This window comes from Myiozetetes cayanensis, unplaced genomic scaffold (assembly GCF_022539395.1).
Source record: "Myiozetetes cayanensis isolate MyiCay16 unplaced genomic scaffold, myiCay2020 scf7, whole genome shotgun sequence".
In the NCBI taxonomy this organism is placed as follows: domain Eukaryota; kingdom Metazoa; phylum Chordata; class Aves; order Passeriformes; family Tyrannidae; genus Myiozetetes; species Myiozetetes cayanensis.
This window is the reverse complement of record NW_026087964.1, coordinates 17,249,663-17,269,611: the sequence shown is the minus strand read 5'-3', so window position 1 is coordinate 17,269,611 and position 19,949 is coordinate 17,249,663. Positions and strand designations below refer to the sequence as shown.

General features: G+C 34.3%; 1 protein-coding gene across 6 annotated transcripts in view; it reads right to left on the bottom strand.

The window, feature by feature from the left end:
- Positions 1 to 19,949, bottom strand: part of PCDH7 (protocadherin 7) — a 265,989-nt gene that overhangs the window by 176,507 nt on the left and 69,533 nt on the right. For 3 of the 6 annotated variants that reach the window (XM_050338665.1, XM_050338669.1, XM_050338664.1), the window contains exon 2: positions 13,327 to 13,386. The exons of the other annotated variants lie outside the window; for them this stretch is intronic. In XM_050338665.1, the coding sequence (XP_050194622.1) occupies positions 13,327 to 13,386 (60 nt within the window). The remainder of the gene's footprint in view (positions 1 to 13,326; positions 13,387 to 19,949) is intronic. 6 annotated transcript variants of the gene reach the window in all.

The window sequence follows — 19,949 nt, the reverse complement described above, 5'->3', positions numbered from 1 at the left end:
AAAACCAGACACATTAATCAGGTTGGCATTATTATCAGTGGTGTAAGTAGACAGGTAATATAATCCCATGACAACACACGAATACCACAATTTACCCACCATGCTTGTCACGCGCAAAAACAAGATAAACTTCTCACAGAACACTGAGAATTTGAGTTCTAATTCATACAGTGGGAAGACAGCTATCTCTGTTGTCTGTCTATGAATTAAGCAAGGCCTCACTACAAAAATGCCCACAGTTCCACTGCAGTATATACAGTTCCATATGTCCATCATTCACGCTATCAGTGCACAAGTAAGAGCTGCACATACACAATAATAGTATATTCTAACTGAGGTAACATTGAGATAACAAAATGCAGCCTGGCATCAAGTTCAAAGTCATTCTTTTAAAATAACTATTTTGAAATGATATATATTTTTTTGTTATGGATCAGGTGAAAAACTATACATCTCTACAAATGTACTAAAATAACCTTATCCCCACACCAAATTAAACAAATCCAAAGATAATAGTACAAAGAATAGCTAAAACAATAGCCACATTTATAAATTAACAGAATTTACAGAGGTTTTACTGAGGAGAGAGACATATTAGCAAAACAGGAGATGCAAAGCTGATTGCAGCAATGACAAATCATCTTTTGCATGACACCCTGTATTTTATAGTACTTGGCTTTAATGTTTCCCTTTATATGCTTTAATCAAAAGAAATAAGAGCTATTAAAATTACTCTTTCACATGCTGAATGACTTCAAAACACAGTGAAAAACACATTAATAAACTGTCTTTTTTGCTTTGCTTACTCCTATGTTAGAGGGCTTTCAACTAGGGCCAATACCAACAGTCATAGATACACGGTAGCCACAAACATCTTCCTTGCTGCTGAACACTCTGCAAAAGACAAGGTAATTTTGCTCTGTTCTCCCTCTTCCTCTCTCTCTCTCTTCTGTGAATAACTGAGCATTACTAGCACTCCCTTTCCGTTGTGTTTTCTTGCATAAAACTCGATGCTGAAAAGCAGTACAAGATGAGGAATGGGTTTTGTACAGAAAAAGAGTATTAAAAAAATGTCTAGATTTCTAAATACATCTCTGCTTGTTCCTTGGAACTTACTTACAAACTAAATAAAACTGCAAATTGAAATGTATAAGCTGTTTGTTTAAGTAGCATGAAGCAAATGGCATACTTTAAATTCGCATTCATGTAAGTATGCAGATCATGCACACATACATATTGACTTTTTTTTTCATTTTTAAAAATTCATTCTCTAAAGACAGAAATTCCTTATTTTTAGGGCTAGAAATAATCAATGGTTTCAAAATAATAGCATCTTCATCAATGAAACAGTAAAGTTGCTTCTTGTTATATGGTTTGGAACTTATGTGCAATAACAACCCAAATATTTAGGATTAAAATTATTTACAACCACTATCTCTTTAAAACAAAAATCATTTTCTGGATTAGATGTCAGTCATCAGAATATACCTCATTTCTTTTCCTATTTAAGTGCCGTTCAATTTATTTACTCTTAATGAAAGATATAGCTCAGCAGAAAAGAACCTGTAAAAGGTTCTTACCTTTTTACTAGAAAAATTCTTACTAGAAACTATACACACACAAAGTAGGAAATTAAAGGAAATATTTCCAAAAGTAGGCCTTCTCTTTGGAAACTATAGACAATTTACACACTGTATAGACATCTGGAATGCAGTAATATCTAATTTCAAGTCATGAGCTACTTAAAATTCCAAAGCTACAAATGGAAATTATGCAGAGAAACACAAGGTGTGAAACAGACTGTTAATCTATTATGTAAATGATGCAATATTTAGGGTAATGTACAAAAATACCTTCTGATTAGACCTTATTGTTGTAAGTTTCCTTAAAATATGAGGACAATCACAATTTCTGTTCCCCACTTCTTGGGCAGAATGGCACATTTTCTGTGTTGTAAGATCAGTATGGCTGAATACAAACAGGAAGTAATGGACTGATGAGCTGAACCTCCCTAGCACTCAGAAAATTTAAATGGAAAATGATATTGCCAATTCTAGACATGGCAGTAGAAGCCTATCATCTGAAAATTTTGCCTGTAACTGATGGGGTTTTGTACACTTTTGTTACGGATTCATCTGTACAGGAAAATTCTGTGTAGCTGAATGTCACTCCTACTGATGTTACTATAAGAATATTGAAACAAGTGAGTATACTAGAAAGCAAAGTAGTTTATCTTGTGTAGAAAAATTCCATACAATTCTCATTCTATTTTTCATACATAACAGGTGCTTGAGATAAAGCTCATATTTAAGTCAAAAACAGTTTCTTTAATTCTTAGTTTTAATAAAATTGCTTAAATATCTGAAATTGTATTGGATTTGTCATTCCTTGTTCCTAAATTCTACCTTCTGGATCCTGGTCTTTGTTTCCCTCTAGTATTATATATACAATTTAAAGAAAAAAAGGCAGAACCTTTCATCTATTATCATGTCACCAGACTGGGTAGACATACAAAAACTATCTACAAAAACCTTGTGTGTGCATATGTCTGTATGTATGTACATATACGTATATATATATACATACATTAAAAAAACCCTTATAAATAACTTAGCATCAGTGGTGGATCAACACAAAGTATGTGACATATAGGCCACAATGAAGTACAGAAAATCAATTATGTTTTTTCAGGTTTTGTCCTGTTTTGAATTAAAAAAACCCAACAAAACAAAGAAACCAAACCAACCAACCAAACAAACAAACAACACACAAAAAAACTCAGAAATAATAAACCAGGTTTTATCTTTGAATGTGCACATGTAAGCAACAGTGATAACACTTTAGGAAGTGTTTTACTGTGGGCAAACTTTTGGGGCTTTTATCAGGACTACAGAAATTTAGCAAATGACTGAATGAAGCTATTTTCACTTAGTAATTATGTTTGAGAATATCCTATGCATCCTTCCTTCTCAAGGAAGGTTGTGCTTTAGGAACCTTAAAAGACCATGTGTAAGAAAATGGATCTGTGAATAGTAACATAAATTTGGAGCTAAAAATTTAATTTATATTTAAGACAAGACTTGTCAACCATTTCTGATTCAGGTGAATCTATTTCATTGCAAGAATAAGAAAATACACTGTATACTGTCAGCTTTATAGAAATAACTGGGGGTACTCTGTTGGAGTTCCCAACTTGGACAGTCATCTGTTCTTGAGTCACAAAATGATGGATCCATATGCTTATATATTCCCTATGTGTAAGCTGGCTACAAATACTATTCTTTGTTCCAGTCTCAGCCAGCTTTGTTGTTGTTACTACAGATTTTGTCCCTGCTTTCACTTCAGTGAAGGTAGAACTTGAAGCCCCACTGAATTTGCACCCTTAGGACCCATGTTGGTTCCCAGAACATCTCAATGAAGTATTTTTCTCTAGTAGTTCAATATGTTGAGCATATCTCACTGCTGCATCCAACAAACAAAATAATTTGAAACCTAACATATGATACATGCCCACTTTCTGTGCTTACACCAGGGTCCAGTAATGCAATCTTACTTCAGCTCTGGTCTGCAGAGAGCTGAAAGTTCAGACAGCAGCAAACAATCTAAAAAACAATCACGGTTAAAAATAAATAAATAAATACAGACACATATCTTCCCACACACTTGGAAGACATGAGTTGGTAGCTGCCAGAAAGTATAATGGGAAAGTAGCTTCCAACTTCTGTCGCTGCCTCCCTGCAGGCAAACAGCTCCAGTGCAGTGTGTCTTCACATCAATACACGTACAAGAGACTTGCTCATACAGAACCTAGATTTACAGGATTTTTTGGTATAAAGGGTGTGAAATCCCAGCTGACACAAAAAGGCTTTCCAAATACATTACACACAGTGTTTGCATAGACAGTCCGTGAATTTAATGGCCTTTTTGCATGAAGTTCAGCACTAACAGATTCCAGATCTCATGCTATGCCATGGATGTAGGCCCTTGCAGACTGCATATCAGTATGCTCATATGACCAAGAGACCCATGATACATATTCAGCAGTCAAGGAGAAGGCTTCCATTTCACAGGCTGGCAGTAACAATGGTGCCTCAGAATCTTTCTCAGGCTCCTGTGCAGAATGGAGCTTTCTGAAAATCAGGGTGGTCCAAGCAAAGTTGTTAAAGTTGATTTAGTGACAAGCTGCTGACCAGCTCTCTTTGACTGATTCAGATCACCCTGATCCAGTACAGATCTCCTACCATTGATGAGTCCTATGAGGAAACCACACTTGAACTAGTTTAAGCTGTATATGCCACAGCTGCAGTTCATGTAGTCTTGCTGTCAACCTTAATTTCACAACCCAATCACCTAAGGTGTGGCTAGCTTAATCTCACCTAATTTCATCATGATTTAAATCTGAATATAGGATGCAGGGTCTAATTTTGTGTATCCAGAAGAATAGACACAATAATGGTAAGGTTGAGGCTTGAGGGTTGTATTTTAATTCTAAGAGTAATATAAACAGGTTAATAGTTCTAGTTCTTTGGTTTCAACAGGAAACTAATCAACTTTCAAGAAAAATTAGGGAAATAAGTCTTCGTTAAGTCCCTGAAATCAGAAGCACAGCGTAAAGAAGTGATTCATCAGACAATCTTCAAACGCAAAGGCAGATGGCAGAAAACACATGCGTTAAATTATCTTTCATAATTCAGCAAATCTCTGAAATAACACTTTGTTTATTTTTAGATATAAAAGTGCAGTGGTGAAAATGTCTTTAAATATTGCCATATCCTATGACGACCTGTTCAAAATGGTCCCCTTCTTGGTTTAAGGCATTCAGACATAAGCTACAGTCTCATAGTAGGACACATGTTCTCCAAAATGGATATTAATTTTGAAGTTATGTGTTATACAGTATATTCCTTTGTAGCTGATCATTCCATGTAAATGAAGCATATGACTTTTATGAAACAGGCATACAAATTTCAATGTGACAGTGATCTATCTTTCCTTTGGTACATACAGGTTCATGTGTAAAACATGAAAAAAATAGCTGGATACTAAAGAAAGGCAGCCCTCAAGGCTAAAAATGTAAAACATTTTACAAAATATAGGTTAGGAATGTACTGATATGTTTATATGGTAAATTCTTCATGGCAGGGAGTTGTATCTGTAAAGAGGCATTCTTCAGAAATAGTAGTACTGAGCCTGATAACAGTTAAGATTGTTAAGGCTAGTGGGAGATGGAGATTAGCCAAAGCAACATGCTTATTAAAGCAAAAAGTATCAGAATTACAAAATGTGTCCTTAGGCTTTCACATACAAAATGGACTTTACTGTGCCATGTGAGCACAGTCCTGTCTATAAGGCAGCGTAGTGACGCAGGAGGCTTTAATTTCAAGCAGTATTTTACTTATGGAACAACATTTTTCGAAATAATAGAGCCAAATAGAAAGTATCCACTTGGTGAGAGCTTAGCCACCTTCTCTGATGTTAACAGCAAAAATTCCTACCATCTCCAAAGAAGCTGCAGCAAGAGTGTTACACCCACTGGGAGCAGCTCACATCAACATCTTTTACAATGCTGGAGGTTGGGTCTTGGTAAAAATAAAGGTAACTGTACAATGTCACCTTGGAGATTCTGTTGGAATAGGGTTTGAAAGGAAGACAAATATGTTAACAAAATTTTTACATTCAAAGCAACAATGATAACTACAGCATTTCACTTTTCTCCAATGAAAAATCTTAATAATCTGCACATAGGACTTTTTTGACATGCAAAGAACTTTCTCTAGGAAATTCTGAATAATCCTTCATTTGTATTTTCTAATAAAGGCAAAATTAAATATGAATAATTTCAAAGCTTTTGTTTTCCATTAGAATTTTTTGTACCCTTCTAAATGTCTATGCTATTCTATACCTTATTAGCAATCTTAATGACATAAAAAGATTTACATTTTCCATTATTATGTTTCCCACAAGTATCCAGAATAGCCGATGTGATAATTTTAATAACTATCCACATTTTTCTTCTCAAAAATTCATCACCAGTTAGTGAACTGAAAGTATTTTTTCCAACATTTCCTTTTATCAAAATGCTCAATGCAGCAAGCTAGTATCGTATTTAAATGTGGAGCAATTTTATTGCAATCTCAGTGGTATCTGCCTGTCAGCAAAAGGATGGCGTAATGGATTGTAATCATTTTGCACAGAGTAAGGACAGGTCTAGCAGAAAATATTTAATTCTAGGCGATAGCTCCTGCAGAGTCAGTAAAGGGCACATGCTAATAAGGAAACGGCAGAAAGGCACTGGTGATGACATGTTCCCTGAAAAGAGCAAGCTCAGCAGATACAGTGCAGCTAATAGAACCATTACTGCCTCATGTCAAGCTATGAAAAATACCAAAGGACAGAGTCATCACAGTGAAGGAAAAAACAAAGCTCTTGTATATTGTTGGAAAAGCTTTACAGGCAGAACAATGTTAGGATAACAGTATTATCAAATGCATGAATAAAAATATGCCAAAAAGCTTGCTCAGTAGAAAGAGCAATTTCCCCTTTTTAATTCACTCTATATTCCACATGTTGTAGTCGTACCATTCATTGTATTAATTTTCAGTTTGAAACTCATTTCCCACCAAGGCATGCTGATGGCAGCAGGTTTGCTTTTGCTTTTCTTTTTTTAGCTTCAGTTTATGATAGAGTCCACAAGTAAAACATAAAGCATTGCAAAAGAAGGTGACTACAAGGTATGAAAGCATCCTTATGTTCTTACAGAGAATTAATTTTCCAGACTCTGATTAAAGGCTTTTGTTACCACGGGCACAGTGTTGGTCATCTTCTCTCCTTTTAAAACTGGGAGTCTGTCCAGAACCACTAAGACTACGAAATTTCCAGAAAAACTAAGATTATGAAATCTTCGTAGCATGCTTGTGTTACAGCAAGAAGCACTCTAGCTGGTCACATTATGCACAGATAAAAATCTGTCTCCATCTGACATAGCATTTGCAACTTAAAATCCTGCTCACCAAGATATTACCACTAATTCCAGATAGGAGGAAAATACTGAATATAACCAATGATGTATATATAGGTATTCAGACATACAGCATAATCTGCAGGAATATAAAATCCTGGATTTTATACTGGAAAGGAAATAGAAAATTTCCTGGAAATTAGTAAAATAAAATTTTCCTAATTTCTGGGAAATAAATCTTAATGGACAATTTTTTTCAAAAAAGTGTTGCTCTTAATTCTCCACGAAAACATAAAGTATGTTCTAATATATCAGAGAGAATATTACACTTGCATATTTACTGGTTTCAAGGAAAAAAAAATTGTTATTTGTGGTCCTTCTACCTCATTTCAGCTTGAAATTGCAATGCTGTTAATGGGATCTTTGTTTTACTACCAAAGGGTTTAATTAGCCAGGATTGTTGGTGAAATAAGTTTCTAATAAAGAGCTTACTAAATCTATGGAGTCTTTCTATTGGCTTCCACTGATGCTGATTTTCAGATCAACAGTGTTAATTGGATAAGTTAGATCCATAATAACAAGCCACAGAAATTGAGTTGCAGTGCGTTTCTGAAGGTTTAATTTTATGTCCTTAAAACTTTCCAAAACCTTGACAGCTTTATCATTAGATGAAGGAATATTTCAAAGTAAATTTTTGTATAATTTGCCATTATACCGTTCACTTAATTTGCTACCTAAGACAAGCTGAACATCAGAGGACAGCTGAGAAACCTCATAAATAGTCTTCCAGAACATGCAGTTTATGATCCCTATTCTTCCTTTTCTTTCTACACTTATTCATCAAGTATTTCTGTGGAATATCCCTGAATACTATAACTTTTTGCACTTCCTGCCTCTCTTCAACCAGTCAGAAACACAACCACTATGAGAAATAAGTTAATTACATACTATTCTCTGTACATTAATGTGTGTCATTCATCATAAAGATTAATTGTGTTAGGAAACAATAATTATACCTGAAGCTCATTTATAAGGAAGAAGAGGGCAAGCACATTTTCGAAGAGCTCAGTCACTCGTATTCCTGGGCATTCTTTACCACTTAGTCATTTTTGTACTAAGCAAGCTTCAAGTAATTAGTTTCCACCTGGCTCAGATCACCAAATCATTGAAATCAAAGGCTTCTGTAGTAAGAAACAACCTATAATTTACTTACTTAGTGATTTGCATTGCTATAAAGGTCTCTTTTAGAACCTAGGAGGAACCCTGCAAACTATGGTTGCATGAGAAATCTTTTTTGACATGAATAGACCCATTAAGTCAGTGGGGCTACTCATATGAACAGAGACTGATGTCAAAAACCACTGATGCTGAGAATGCACTCTTTTGTATGTTCTTTCATTTGTATGGATAAGCAAGGAAGAATGCATGAGGAGTACTATGTGAAATATTATGCCCTTTTTTCATTATTCACATTATTTCCCATTAAAAACACTATGGTATGCTATACATTCACTCACTCTTTATCCCTAAATCTGTTAATATTAGAACCATAGGTGCTTTTCATTCCAGACATGATTGTAATACCACAGTAATTAAGAGACATTGTACAGGTATCCTTCCTTCTTTGAGGTTTACTACTGGATTGTTCATTGAACTAAAACTTCACTAAGGTTTTGTTAATCAGATTGTTGTTTCAATGATTCTCGCATCTACACAGACTGATCTGCTTACTTTTTTTTGTGCAAGTTTCTGACTCAGCAGTGCTCAGAGAAAAAGAAGGTTTATTAAATAGTTCAGGTTTGGTTGGTTTTTTTCCCCTGGTTTGTGTCAACTAAACAGAAAATACAGATGCCAGAAAGCATTAGAAAGATATTGCACTCCCCATCATTACCACATCAAATATTCTCTTAACTGGATAGACTTCCATTATAACTCTATCACATATACAGGCTAAACATCGTTGTTGCCATCTGCCAAAAGGTGTAGCATAAAGACAGCATGCCTGTGGTACTCCAACTTGTGGTTCCTGGAGAATGTAGAAGTTGCCATCTGCTTCTTTCTGTCATTCTCTGCATGTAGATTACACAGCAAGACTGTGGAGGAGATCTTGCCTCCTCTGGAAAATACTGTCAGACTATAAAAATGGCTCTGACAATTTACTGCCACTTCTGCAATACCAGCAGTTGTGTACAGGGAACAAGCCTCACCCGCTGTAAAACGCTGAAGTCCTTCACTGAGATTTAACTGGCACTTCAGTGTGACTTTATCTAAAGACAGGCAAATGTGAAAAGATCTCATGCACTGTTTTACTAATACACTTATGCTGTTGTTCTGTCCAGGCCATAGGATTGTTTAGGAGACAGGCTGTGAAGCTACCTAAGTTGCTTAGGAGCAATGAGAATTTTTTAAAAGAGATTTTCTTAAATGTGTTAATGCATGCAGTTCACAACAGAAATTCTGTCTTCCTTGTTTTCTTAATTTGGAGGGCAGGGGAGAAGGAGATGGTTTTAATTAAAATAGGAGCTATCGTTATTAATCTCTGAATGAATTGAATCAGGATGAAGTAATTTATCATAATTTTAAACTCATTGCTGAGAAACTGTGTTCAGGTCTCCATTTTGGCTAAACCTTTAGATCAGGCCAGAGGGGTGTGAAAAAGTATGTAACATTATCAGAACTCAAAAAGATGTCTAGTGTACTGCAGAGAGCATAACTTCTCTGTTTCTGAGGATGCACTGGCAGTTTCTGAAGTGCACCTTCATGGAGTGAGCTCTTCTGGCAGAGAGGTGCTGTGGCTCAGTCATGGGCTAAAGTTCTCCTTCCTGAAAAAAGTCTCTGGATTTGTTTATACTCAAAACTTGATCCTTTCAGTAATACCTGTATACTTAACTAAAGTGTAGATGCAGATATACTAGTACTAAAAACCAGATTTAGTTCAGGCTTCCTTACAGCCGTAAAGAAAGGGATAGTATTGTTTGATGTGAATCACCAAAGCAATAATTGCTACATAAAAAAATTAACTGACATAAAATCTGTATAAAAATCAGTAAATATCCAGCCTCCATGAAGATTGGAAGTCATCACAGTGTTATCTTCATTTTTCAACTTTGTAACCATAGAGAAGGCTGAGAACAATGAAGCCTGTTGTTAAGACTTTACAGTTGTCATATTGTATTGTGCTATTATAACATTAAATTGTTACTACAATGAGACAGATGAGAGAGAACTGGAAATAGTCCCTCAAGACAGCTAAAATGTAGAAACTTCATTTTTCATTCCATGGGAAGAGAATCTCTCCTGCTTTCCTGTAAAATAATGTTTCAATCACTGTTGCTGAAGAGTTGCAAACAGCTGCTTACCTCAGTATGTACATGAAAGAACAAAAGCACTTCAGAGCAAGGGCTACAAGAATAAATATCATGAGGGAAATACTCTCTCTCACCATTATGAAGTAGTTTGGAAAGTAAATAGGTCTTAACTGAATTAGTTGAAAATAGTTGCAATCCTTCTCTCATTATATATAGTAAAAATAACAATAAACTCACTAATCTATCCAAACATTTGTCTTCTATGTTCTTGGAGCTGAAAAAATAGCAGAAAAAATACTAAGTAGTTTAGATAAACACATTTTGATTATATTCCTGCTTTTCCTACTCACTGTTTACATGATGGTTAATTCAAAGTTAACTTACAAAAAATGGCTTAAACCCCTGGATTGCCTTTATTGATATAGGCATAATATTCTCCAAAATTAAACCTGAGTATTCATGCAAATCTAGTCCTATTATTATCATGTTTTCAAGAGAGATACAGAAAAGAGAGAATGATAGGAACAACTGAATAATCATCAAAGATGGAGTACAAATGAAAGTGTGGGTTTGCAATTTGTGAAAGCAAAATGAAGATTTGGCATTGAAGGCATAAGGAGGTGGAAGAACTCAATCTTCAGCCAAGTGACCTTCGGAAATAATAAAAATACAAGGCATACACAGGCACGCTTAGTGTCGCACTTCTGTGCAAATATGTTCTTTATATGTCCTTGTCACTGTGTGGCCTATGAATACTTCATTTTTCCTATAACAGTGATGAATGAACGAGGAGGTGACTAACATCACAGGATTGCTGACTGGCATGTAATCTTTAAAACTGCATAGTGGAACATTACACCAGTGTGGAGAACTCCTGCACATTGCTCTACAGCACTAACTAAGGTATATCAAGTGGACTTTGAGCTGCACAAACCACTGTAGGTGATGGTATCTCACAGGGAATGTGCACATGAAAAATCATCCAGTAACCAAACCTAGACAGGAAAACTCTGATGTAGTGAATGATAGTGAGAAGTGAAGGTGAAATGAAAATTATCAGGGTTTACATAAATAATTTTACCAAAAAACATATGCAGTATTTCACAAAATACAATTCTGTATTTGATTATCATGTAATTTATCAGTGAAAAATTTCTCAAATTTTAACAATTTGCCTTTGAAAAGAAAGACTTTCTAACCCAAACTGAACTTATTTATTCATAGAACATAACTTCTTCCTTCACTTACTTTGGGGTCATACAATTTGCAGATAAATCATTTCATTTGTCCTTGTTAAAAAAGGTGTAGAATTCTATTTATGTATATTTAAATTACATCTAAACTATGGGAAACACTCATATTAGCATCAAACATAAGCATTTAATTCCTCATGTACTCCATTCCTACATCATCAACAGGCCAAGACAATTCCAAATCTACACCACTGAATCAATATCCTGACAAATGAACTTGATGTATCACTCCATGGAAATCTGTAACACTTATGGCAAAATGCTAAACTAATGGGTATATATTGCTGAAGGGAATTGCGTTTACCCATGAAGGATTCTTTACAGATAAAATTTTAAGGTCAGGCTTGGATCCACTAAGCTAAGTTGAAGGATATGGCTATACAGAGTTTGAAATAATATTTACGGTGAAGGCCAATGGTTTTTCAAAATGGGCATATGAACTGGTGTATAGTCCATATGCAGCTTATATTTACAAATTCCATTTTAGAATGCCAGTTACAAAAATGTTTAATTCTACAATTAAAGGCTCTTCCTGATGTTACACTTGGCTCCCTTACGGAATTCTTAGGGATAAGACACTCCAAAAGCACAGGAAATAAAAATACTTCTCTTTTAGAAAAGTTAGTTGTGAGGGTGAAATATATCGCCATTTAAAAAAATAAATCATAAATACAGAGAAAAACTATTAAAATACAAAAGATTAAAAATTAGTTAAATCACTATCATGAATTATTCCTTTGTATTCCTGACTACTTTTACAAGAAGGCAATTCAGTCATCTTTCAAACCTCCAATTAAATAATAGTAAAAGGTATTTTCCCTCCTGTTATCTTTCAAATTAAAATTAATTTGCAATGGATATTGATGAGTTTCTATATTTAAAGGTTTATTACAAGTCTTCCAGCCAAAATATGTATACTTCTATACTTCTTTTGTAAACATATGTTAGATGGAGTATTATTTTGCAAAACAGAGCCCAGTATATTTACCATTAATATAAAAATCTTTAGTATTCTCCCTATCATAAGATATCCACTAGCTGCAGTGGAGGGGATTAATAATTTTCAGTAAACTTCTTAAGATATTAACTTAATTCAATTCTGGACTTTAAATGCAGTTAGAATTTATTCATACTTGTTCATACACGACTGTGATTTACATATGGTAAACCAAACCATACTCTTTAATACCTTTTTGTAACAACACAAAAGCAATTTGGACTTTTAAAACTGAATAGAGGTCTACACATACAGCATAATAATAATAATAATAACAACAATAATAATAATAACTACTTTATTTGAATAACTTCTTCAGAAATGGCCTCTATAGATATTTATGGAGGATAAAGAATATCTGGTTTAAGGTTTCCAGAAAGACTGGGAAAAAGAACACAAACTCTTAGTAAACTAGTACAATTTGTCCTAAAATGTTTGTTTACTGTTTTGGATCTTTTGATCTTCTAATCCATGTCAAGTTTTAATGAAAACTTTATTAGTAGAATTATTAGCTTATGATCCTCATTTCTGTGTTAAATGCCTTCATTACCCACAAGACACTTGGTTTTAATGTGCCTAGAATAATAGGCCCTGGTCTATGATTGAATTCTTCTGAATCAAGAAAAACAGTAAAAGTAAGCTCATTGAATTTTACACTGAATGCAAGAATTAGCCAGGATAGGGAAGTAACAGGGATTAAAACACAGGTTTTAAAATGTGTTCTAAATGTGTATATGAGTATATAAATTGACAAGCTGTCCTGTTAAAATTCCTATCCTGTATGTGTCTGTAGAAAATAAACTAACGTGCCCTTGAAATAGTATCCTTTATAAAACTCTCTTCAGCTGTGTACAGGTGCTCCTCATTCATCTGTAAAGAAAAGATCTTTATTGTTTCAACTATTTTGGCTACATCTGCTCCCATGCAGACAGAGTATTACACTGCATATGTGATTTATTAACATTTAAAAAGGCTAATATTTTTATTTTTTAAATCTATATAAATCTTATATCATTTTAATTCCTACTAAATCTTATGTTTTCTTATTTAAACCTATATAGCTTTGTCATAGTTCTATTTGAACAAATGAGTGATGTTACTCAAGATTAATGTTTGCTTGTCTGTTTTCTTAGAAGAATCCTGACAGCTAGAAAACTGCATATTAACTAGTCAACGTCATCTCACCCACTTAAGAAGATGAAAATTAAACCCATGTAGCTATTTATTAAAAATACCTTCCACACCCCCAAAACACCCTCTTATCTTCACAAGTGAATCAATTTTGCTGAAATTCTATTAAAAGATGTCAAAAGATCTTGTTGAAACTTTTCCTTGAATGTCAAATAAATATTACAAGTCATGAAGAACTCAAAAATGTAAAATACAAGATAAAGAAAGAAAGATTAAAATAGAATTTAACATATATTGGGAAAGAAGATGTGAATAACCAGAAAGTAGCTCTTCAATATTTTCATAATTTTTACTTATTCTTAGTGATTTTTAACTCTAGTTATTGTATAGGTGCTTAGTTCTATAAATAAATACTCATATTTATATCCAATAAATATATATACAAATACATCCAGAAATAATTATTTGAATTCATTTAGACTATAAAATGCTTTAGTTTAAGTTTTCATATTTTAAAAATATTCTTTTTTGAGTCTTTTAAATCATCTGGAAAGAAAACAAGAACAAAATTACTAAGAAAATAGGAGTCCATGCCTAAAAGATTTTTAAACTTACTGAAATTATATATTTTACAGAGGCTCTTCATAAACAGTATACATTCAAATAAGGAAAATGGCAATATTTTTAGTATAAACATGCATTTTGAAAACAACTTCTATATACTGAAAACATGCCTCACCTTAACATTAAAAGAAAAACCAAATAAACAAACAACATTTCTACTATGATAAACATAATCAACTGCAAGGTGCTTGATTTCAAACCAAAACCCAACAATGGAAAAGAGAAAATCTTAGCTGAGCAAAAGATAATGTAGAAGAACTAAAAATGGAGTATCATTATTATTATCAGAGAAGAAGGAACAGACTAGATGAAACTTCAACTTCAAACATAAAAAGTGCAGTGAAGTATAAAATAAATTAAAAGACATTTAATGAGCAGGAAGCAGGGACTGGTACTGCAAGAAGATTTTTCTTTCTTCAGGTTACAGAGAAAGAGAAAGTTGCAAGAAGATTAATATAGATTTAACAAAACATGTTCTCAGTATATATAAAATAAAGAATCGATTTTGTCTTTGTTGAATCCTGTGTGACATTTCAATGACTCACAATTTCCTTAAAAACAAGATGTGCCTTAGTACCTCATTAAGCATCACAGTTTATACCTTTACATAAAATCTGCATATCTGCTACTAAAGGACTATATATCTCAAACTGGTATTGACATGTATGCTGTTAGTCTTCCAGGTCAGTCTACAGGTTTTATTCTTCAGACAGATATGGCAAGATTTCCATCTGTCATTTGATGAAAAAAAGAAACAATTGCATTTTAGACTAAGCAGTATTTTAAATGAGCTCACATTTTAATGTCATGCCATTGGAAAAAAAAATTCCTCATCCAACATTACTTAATGCTTAAAATGCAAAATTATTCACATTGCAGGATATACTAAGCATAAAGCATGTTTTTTGTTTTCACAACACTGAAATTAGTTTTCACTATTTTCCTTGCTTTTATGAACATTGCATTACTGATTTATTACTTGTTAGCACCTTTTTTTCTAACAAAAGTATGATTAAATTTATAGCACTTTGGATAATTTAGTATTGTAATGTTTACTAAATTTGAGAAATCAGGTAAGTCATCTTGCAAATCCCTGGAGAGTTTATAAAAGCAAGTTACAGTGACCCAGCATTATGTGCGTCCTAAATTCTCAGCAAGTGAACAACCACTGCTGGAAACCAACTGAGCTATACATTGATTTAAACATGTAATGCAATACCCAAAAAGATAAGGGTCTTAGAAAGTAGAAAATTGGCTTTAATACCATTTTCCATAAGGAAGAAAATGAGTTTCATACTGTGGAAGTCAAGTCAATTGAAAACACATAAATCTAACAAGCCAAGTAGGAACTTTTGGGTGACACAGTTATACTTTATTGCTCTGATTGAAAAAAAAAAAAAAAAAGGCTTATTTTCCTTTTTTTTTTTTTAAGGTAATTAATTAATCTTTTTTTTTTCTTGTATTATCTCAACCCCCAAGTAAGTAACATAACTACTTCTTTCATCTTTCAAAAAGATAGGGAAAAAAATACATTTTTCTTGCAAGTACTCATAAGTGGGAAGGGCAGTGATAGCCTCAGAGTAAGCATAGTGGAAATTATAACACCATAGAAGAAACATAAATGACAATTTGGTTTTCCTGGACACAACTCATCTTACAGGCCTGTTCCTCTCTAGGTGGACCTAAACGACTGCTTACCGGCCATTGAAGACCACATTACCCAGCAACAGCTGCCTGTGCACTCTCTCTTTACAGACTCTTAAAGAAAATATTCTGCATTTCAGCTTGTACCAGCAGAATTATTAATAAGCAACTGAATGCATATACATCCTCAGCCACACTATACTTAAGTCTTATATGTATGTATGAAAGCCTTAAAATAAATATAATATGAAAGGCTTATAATACTCTAAAACATTATAGAAAATGTCACCTAGAAATTATTGTTGAAGACCCTACTAATTATTCATTCAATAATATTAAATGAAATATTAATAAATATTTTATTAAAACATTTTATAATAATTAAGATCATCATAAGAGTATTTTGTCATATGAAACAAATACCACTTTACACATCTATTTCTATCCTGAAAATCCCACAACACACTGAAAACCAGTGACTTTGGTACTGATGGTGTTGAGGATGCAAAATACCCCTCACAGTAAGATCTACATTTTTAACAAATGCTCAGACAGTAACTTTGGAACACAATGGGGGAAAAAAAACCCAGAAAATAAGAACTAATTACAAACTATTTTAACTTTCAAAATAACACTGTGGTTTCTGTACCTTCTGAAAAAGCAACATAAGCCAACTGCATTTACATAACCTGCCACAGAAAGGATTACCTGAGTTCTGAGGGAGCCACACATCCAAGTGCTGCACATTGTCATTATTCAGCAGCAGAACAAATCTTGATATGAGGCAAGAACTGTCAGCCTTCCTAACAACAGGGAATTATGTCACCAGCTGAAAGATGCACAACAGGGTGATCTCTCCAGTTCACAGCATGTTGCTTCGTAGTGCAGATTGCATGAAAAATTCCAAATGTCTTACGACAAGGATACCCTGATCTCTATTCTATGTAAAAGGAGACATGTTTAGTACATCATTTGAACTGAAATATGGGCAAGGAGAAGGATATTGCCACACTGAAAAAGTCTCTGCAATACAGTGAAGCAACACGCTAATTTTCCTACAGGAAACCTGGCAAAATTGCTGCAAACGCCTGTCAAGAAAGTACCAAAAGAGTATTTGTGATTATTTCACTGTGGTCGAATATGCATGACCAAAATTCTACTAGCTGAATGCAGCTGAGAATGCAAATTGGATCCATCTTAAATGCTTTCACGTCTGTTTTTCTATCCACAGTAGGTAAAGCTACTTTATTCTAAATCTGCATGTGATATCTTAGTTTTGCTTTTGACCCTTTAGAAATGTCAAAAGTAAGTAAAAGGCCCAGTAGATCTTCCTCATACTTAGAGGATACACACTCAGTTTGTGTTTCAATTCAGTCACTCTGACTGGTTGAAATAGACCTCTCAAACCCTTTCCTACCCACTCACTTTAGTAAGAGCACGGTGAGTACATTCACTCTAATTTGGTAATCCCATATCATGGAATGGTTTGGCTTGCAAGGGACCATTAAAGATCATCTTGTTCCAACACCCCTGCCATGGGCAGGTATATTTTCCACTAGACCAGGTTGTTTGAAGCCCCATTTACCCTGTTCTTGAACACTTTTGGGGATGGGGCATCCACAACTTCTCTGGGTCCCTTGTTCCAGTGTTTCACCATCCTCACAGTAAAGAATTTCTTCCTTATCTCTAGTCTAAATCTAGCCTTTTTCAGTTTAAAGCCATTTCTCTTTGTCCTGTCATTACATGCCCTTGTAAAAAGTCCCTCTCCAGATTTCCTGTAGTCCCACTTTGGGTAATGGAATGTGCTGTCTCCTCAGAGCCTACTGTTTTCCAGGCTTAACAACCCCAAATCTCCAGCCTGTCTTCATAGAAGAGGTGCTCCAGCCCACAGATCAACTTCATGGCCCTCCTTTATACTTCCTCCAACAGGTCAATGTGCTAAGGACCCCAAAACTAGATGCACCACTCCAGGTGGGGTCTCACCAGAGCATAGCCGAGGGCAAAATCATTATTTTTGTAAGGCTGTATCAGCAGTCTTGGCCAAAGTGCTTCAGTGATTTATTTAGTGTCCTAAATTGCTCTCAAACTCTGTGCCTTTATCTCTTCTGTTGCAATATTGGCTTATCAAACTTAAGTTTGAAAAGACATGAACAAGGGTAAAAGTGCTGTAGCACTGCTGCCACAGAGGACACACTCATGGCAAAAGATGATACTTGTGTCATGCAAACTCCTTGTGTATCCATGCAGAACAGAATCATAGTTGGCATTGTAAGTATAGACTTTAATAAATCCTGCCATCCTAGAATACACAGGCAGAGCCAAACCAATGGCAACCCAATTTGTACCACATGCATTTCCAGTACCATTAAAAATACATGTATTAGAATAGCAAAGCAGACAGAAGTATGTGCACTGTAATGCACACTCATAACAGCATTAGAGAAAGCAAATGTGTATAAAGAAAAGGCCAATGAAATAAATAAAACCCAATTTTTTTTAAAAGTGGGCTTTTTAAGTTTAGACAGGCAATTAGGCTTGATCAGAAGGAAAAATGCAAGTAGGCTGTTTCACAGAACTATGCAAAAGAACATATTTTCACACCAGCAGGCACGGTTCTGTAGGAAGGATGGGGCAGGTGTTAGAGGAACTGGATGAGAAGCAAAGCAAATGAAGACAGATGAATGTTTGAAAAGCTTTTAAAATATTTGGAATTTGAATGGGAGTCAGTGGAAAAGCACTACCATCAGGCTGCCATTGCTATAGTGGTAATTAATGAATTTTAGTGGTAATTACTTGTGTTTGTGAAATGCAGGAAGCTTTTGACAAAGTCTGGACTCATATAATTTTTTTAAGACAGTATGGACTGGAAAACAGGCAAAGAAATCTCAGTCCTAAGGGCATATATGAGAAATGTTTGGAACAACAGCTCTGGTGAAAATTTGGCTACAATGACAGAATATATGAGGAGTAATTCAGCTCAGGGTCAATATAAACACTGATATTCTGGTATCATAGCAGCACAAATGTTGAATCAGAAGGGATGCAGGACTGTTAAAACCCTCTTGCCAAATATAAACAATTTTTCTTTGTATATATTCATTACAGCAGGAATGGAAGGCTTTAAGCCTAATGTGAATAAACATACAAGTTCAGACACATATACAATTAGCTTTTTATTATTAAGATATCTTCCTTAATTTTGAAAACAAGGAAATTAATTTCCACTGTTATATAATCATGATGAAGAGGAAAAAGATTAATTGTATCTTCCGTGTTTAATTGCCTGATGAACTTACCCAGGTGTGAGATGAATAGTTTCTTATTTTAATGTGTTGTCTTCAAGGGACCAGAACTTGTCTAAATAGCAATGTTCTTATTCATTAGTGTTTTGAACAAGAATAGCAACTGATGAATACTACACGAAAGGCCTCCCTTCACTAGTATAAAATTCATTTAGAACCTACTAATAGAACTTTCAAAGGTATTTAAGGCACAAAATAAAAAAGTAATATTATAGTTCTATTGTAGTGAAAAGTGATAGGATTTTTTTATTAATTCTACCAATAATATGCCATAGTAGATCCAGAAAATCAGGACAGACATCTTTAGAAAATCTTGCAAAGTCTTCTTTCTTGCTATTCTGAGTGAATGGTCCTCCAGTTCTAGCAGGGATTTCAGTAAAGCTATTGATTTTGTAATGGAAGATTATAAAATACATGGTAGTGTTGAAGAGTATCAATATAAAATTTCAAAGTAGGTAGAAATACTAATAGGGAACCAGGTAATGGAGAAAGATGTATTTATCTATAAAGTTGATTATAATAGTTCAAACCAATTTCACACCTCCACGTGGGTAAAATAAAATTGTGGATAATATACTATAAAACAACTGAAATTATACTGTGCTGCTTACAGCATTCTTGGCTTAAAGTGACATAGAACTACCTCTTTTCCAGTGCAGCAACAGGGACACCTTAGACTTCTCTAAGCATAACAGGAATGCATTGTAGCAGACTGGTACATCACAAGGACTC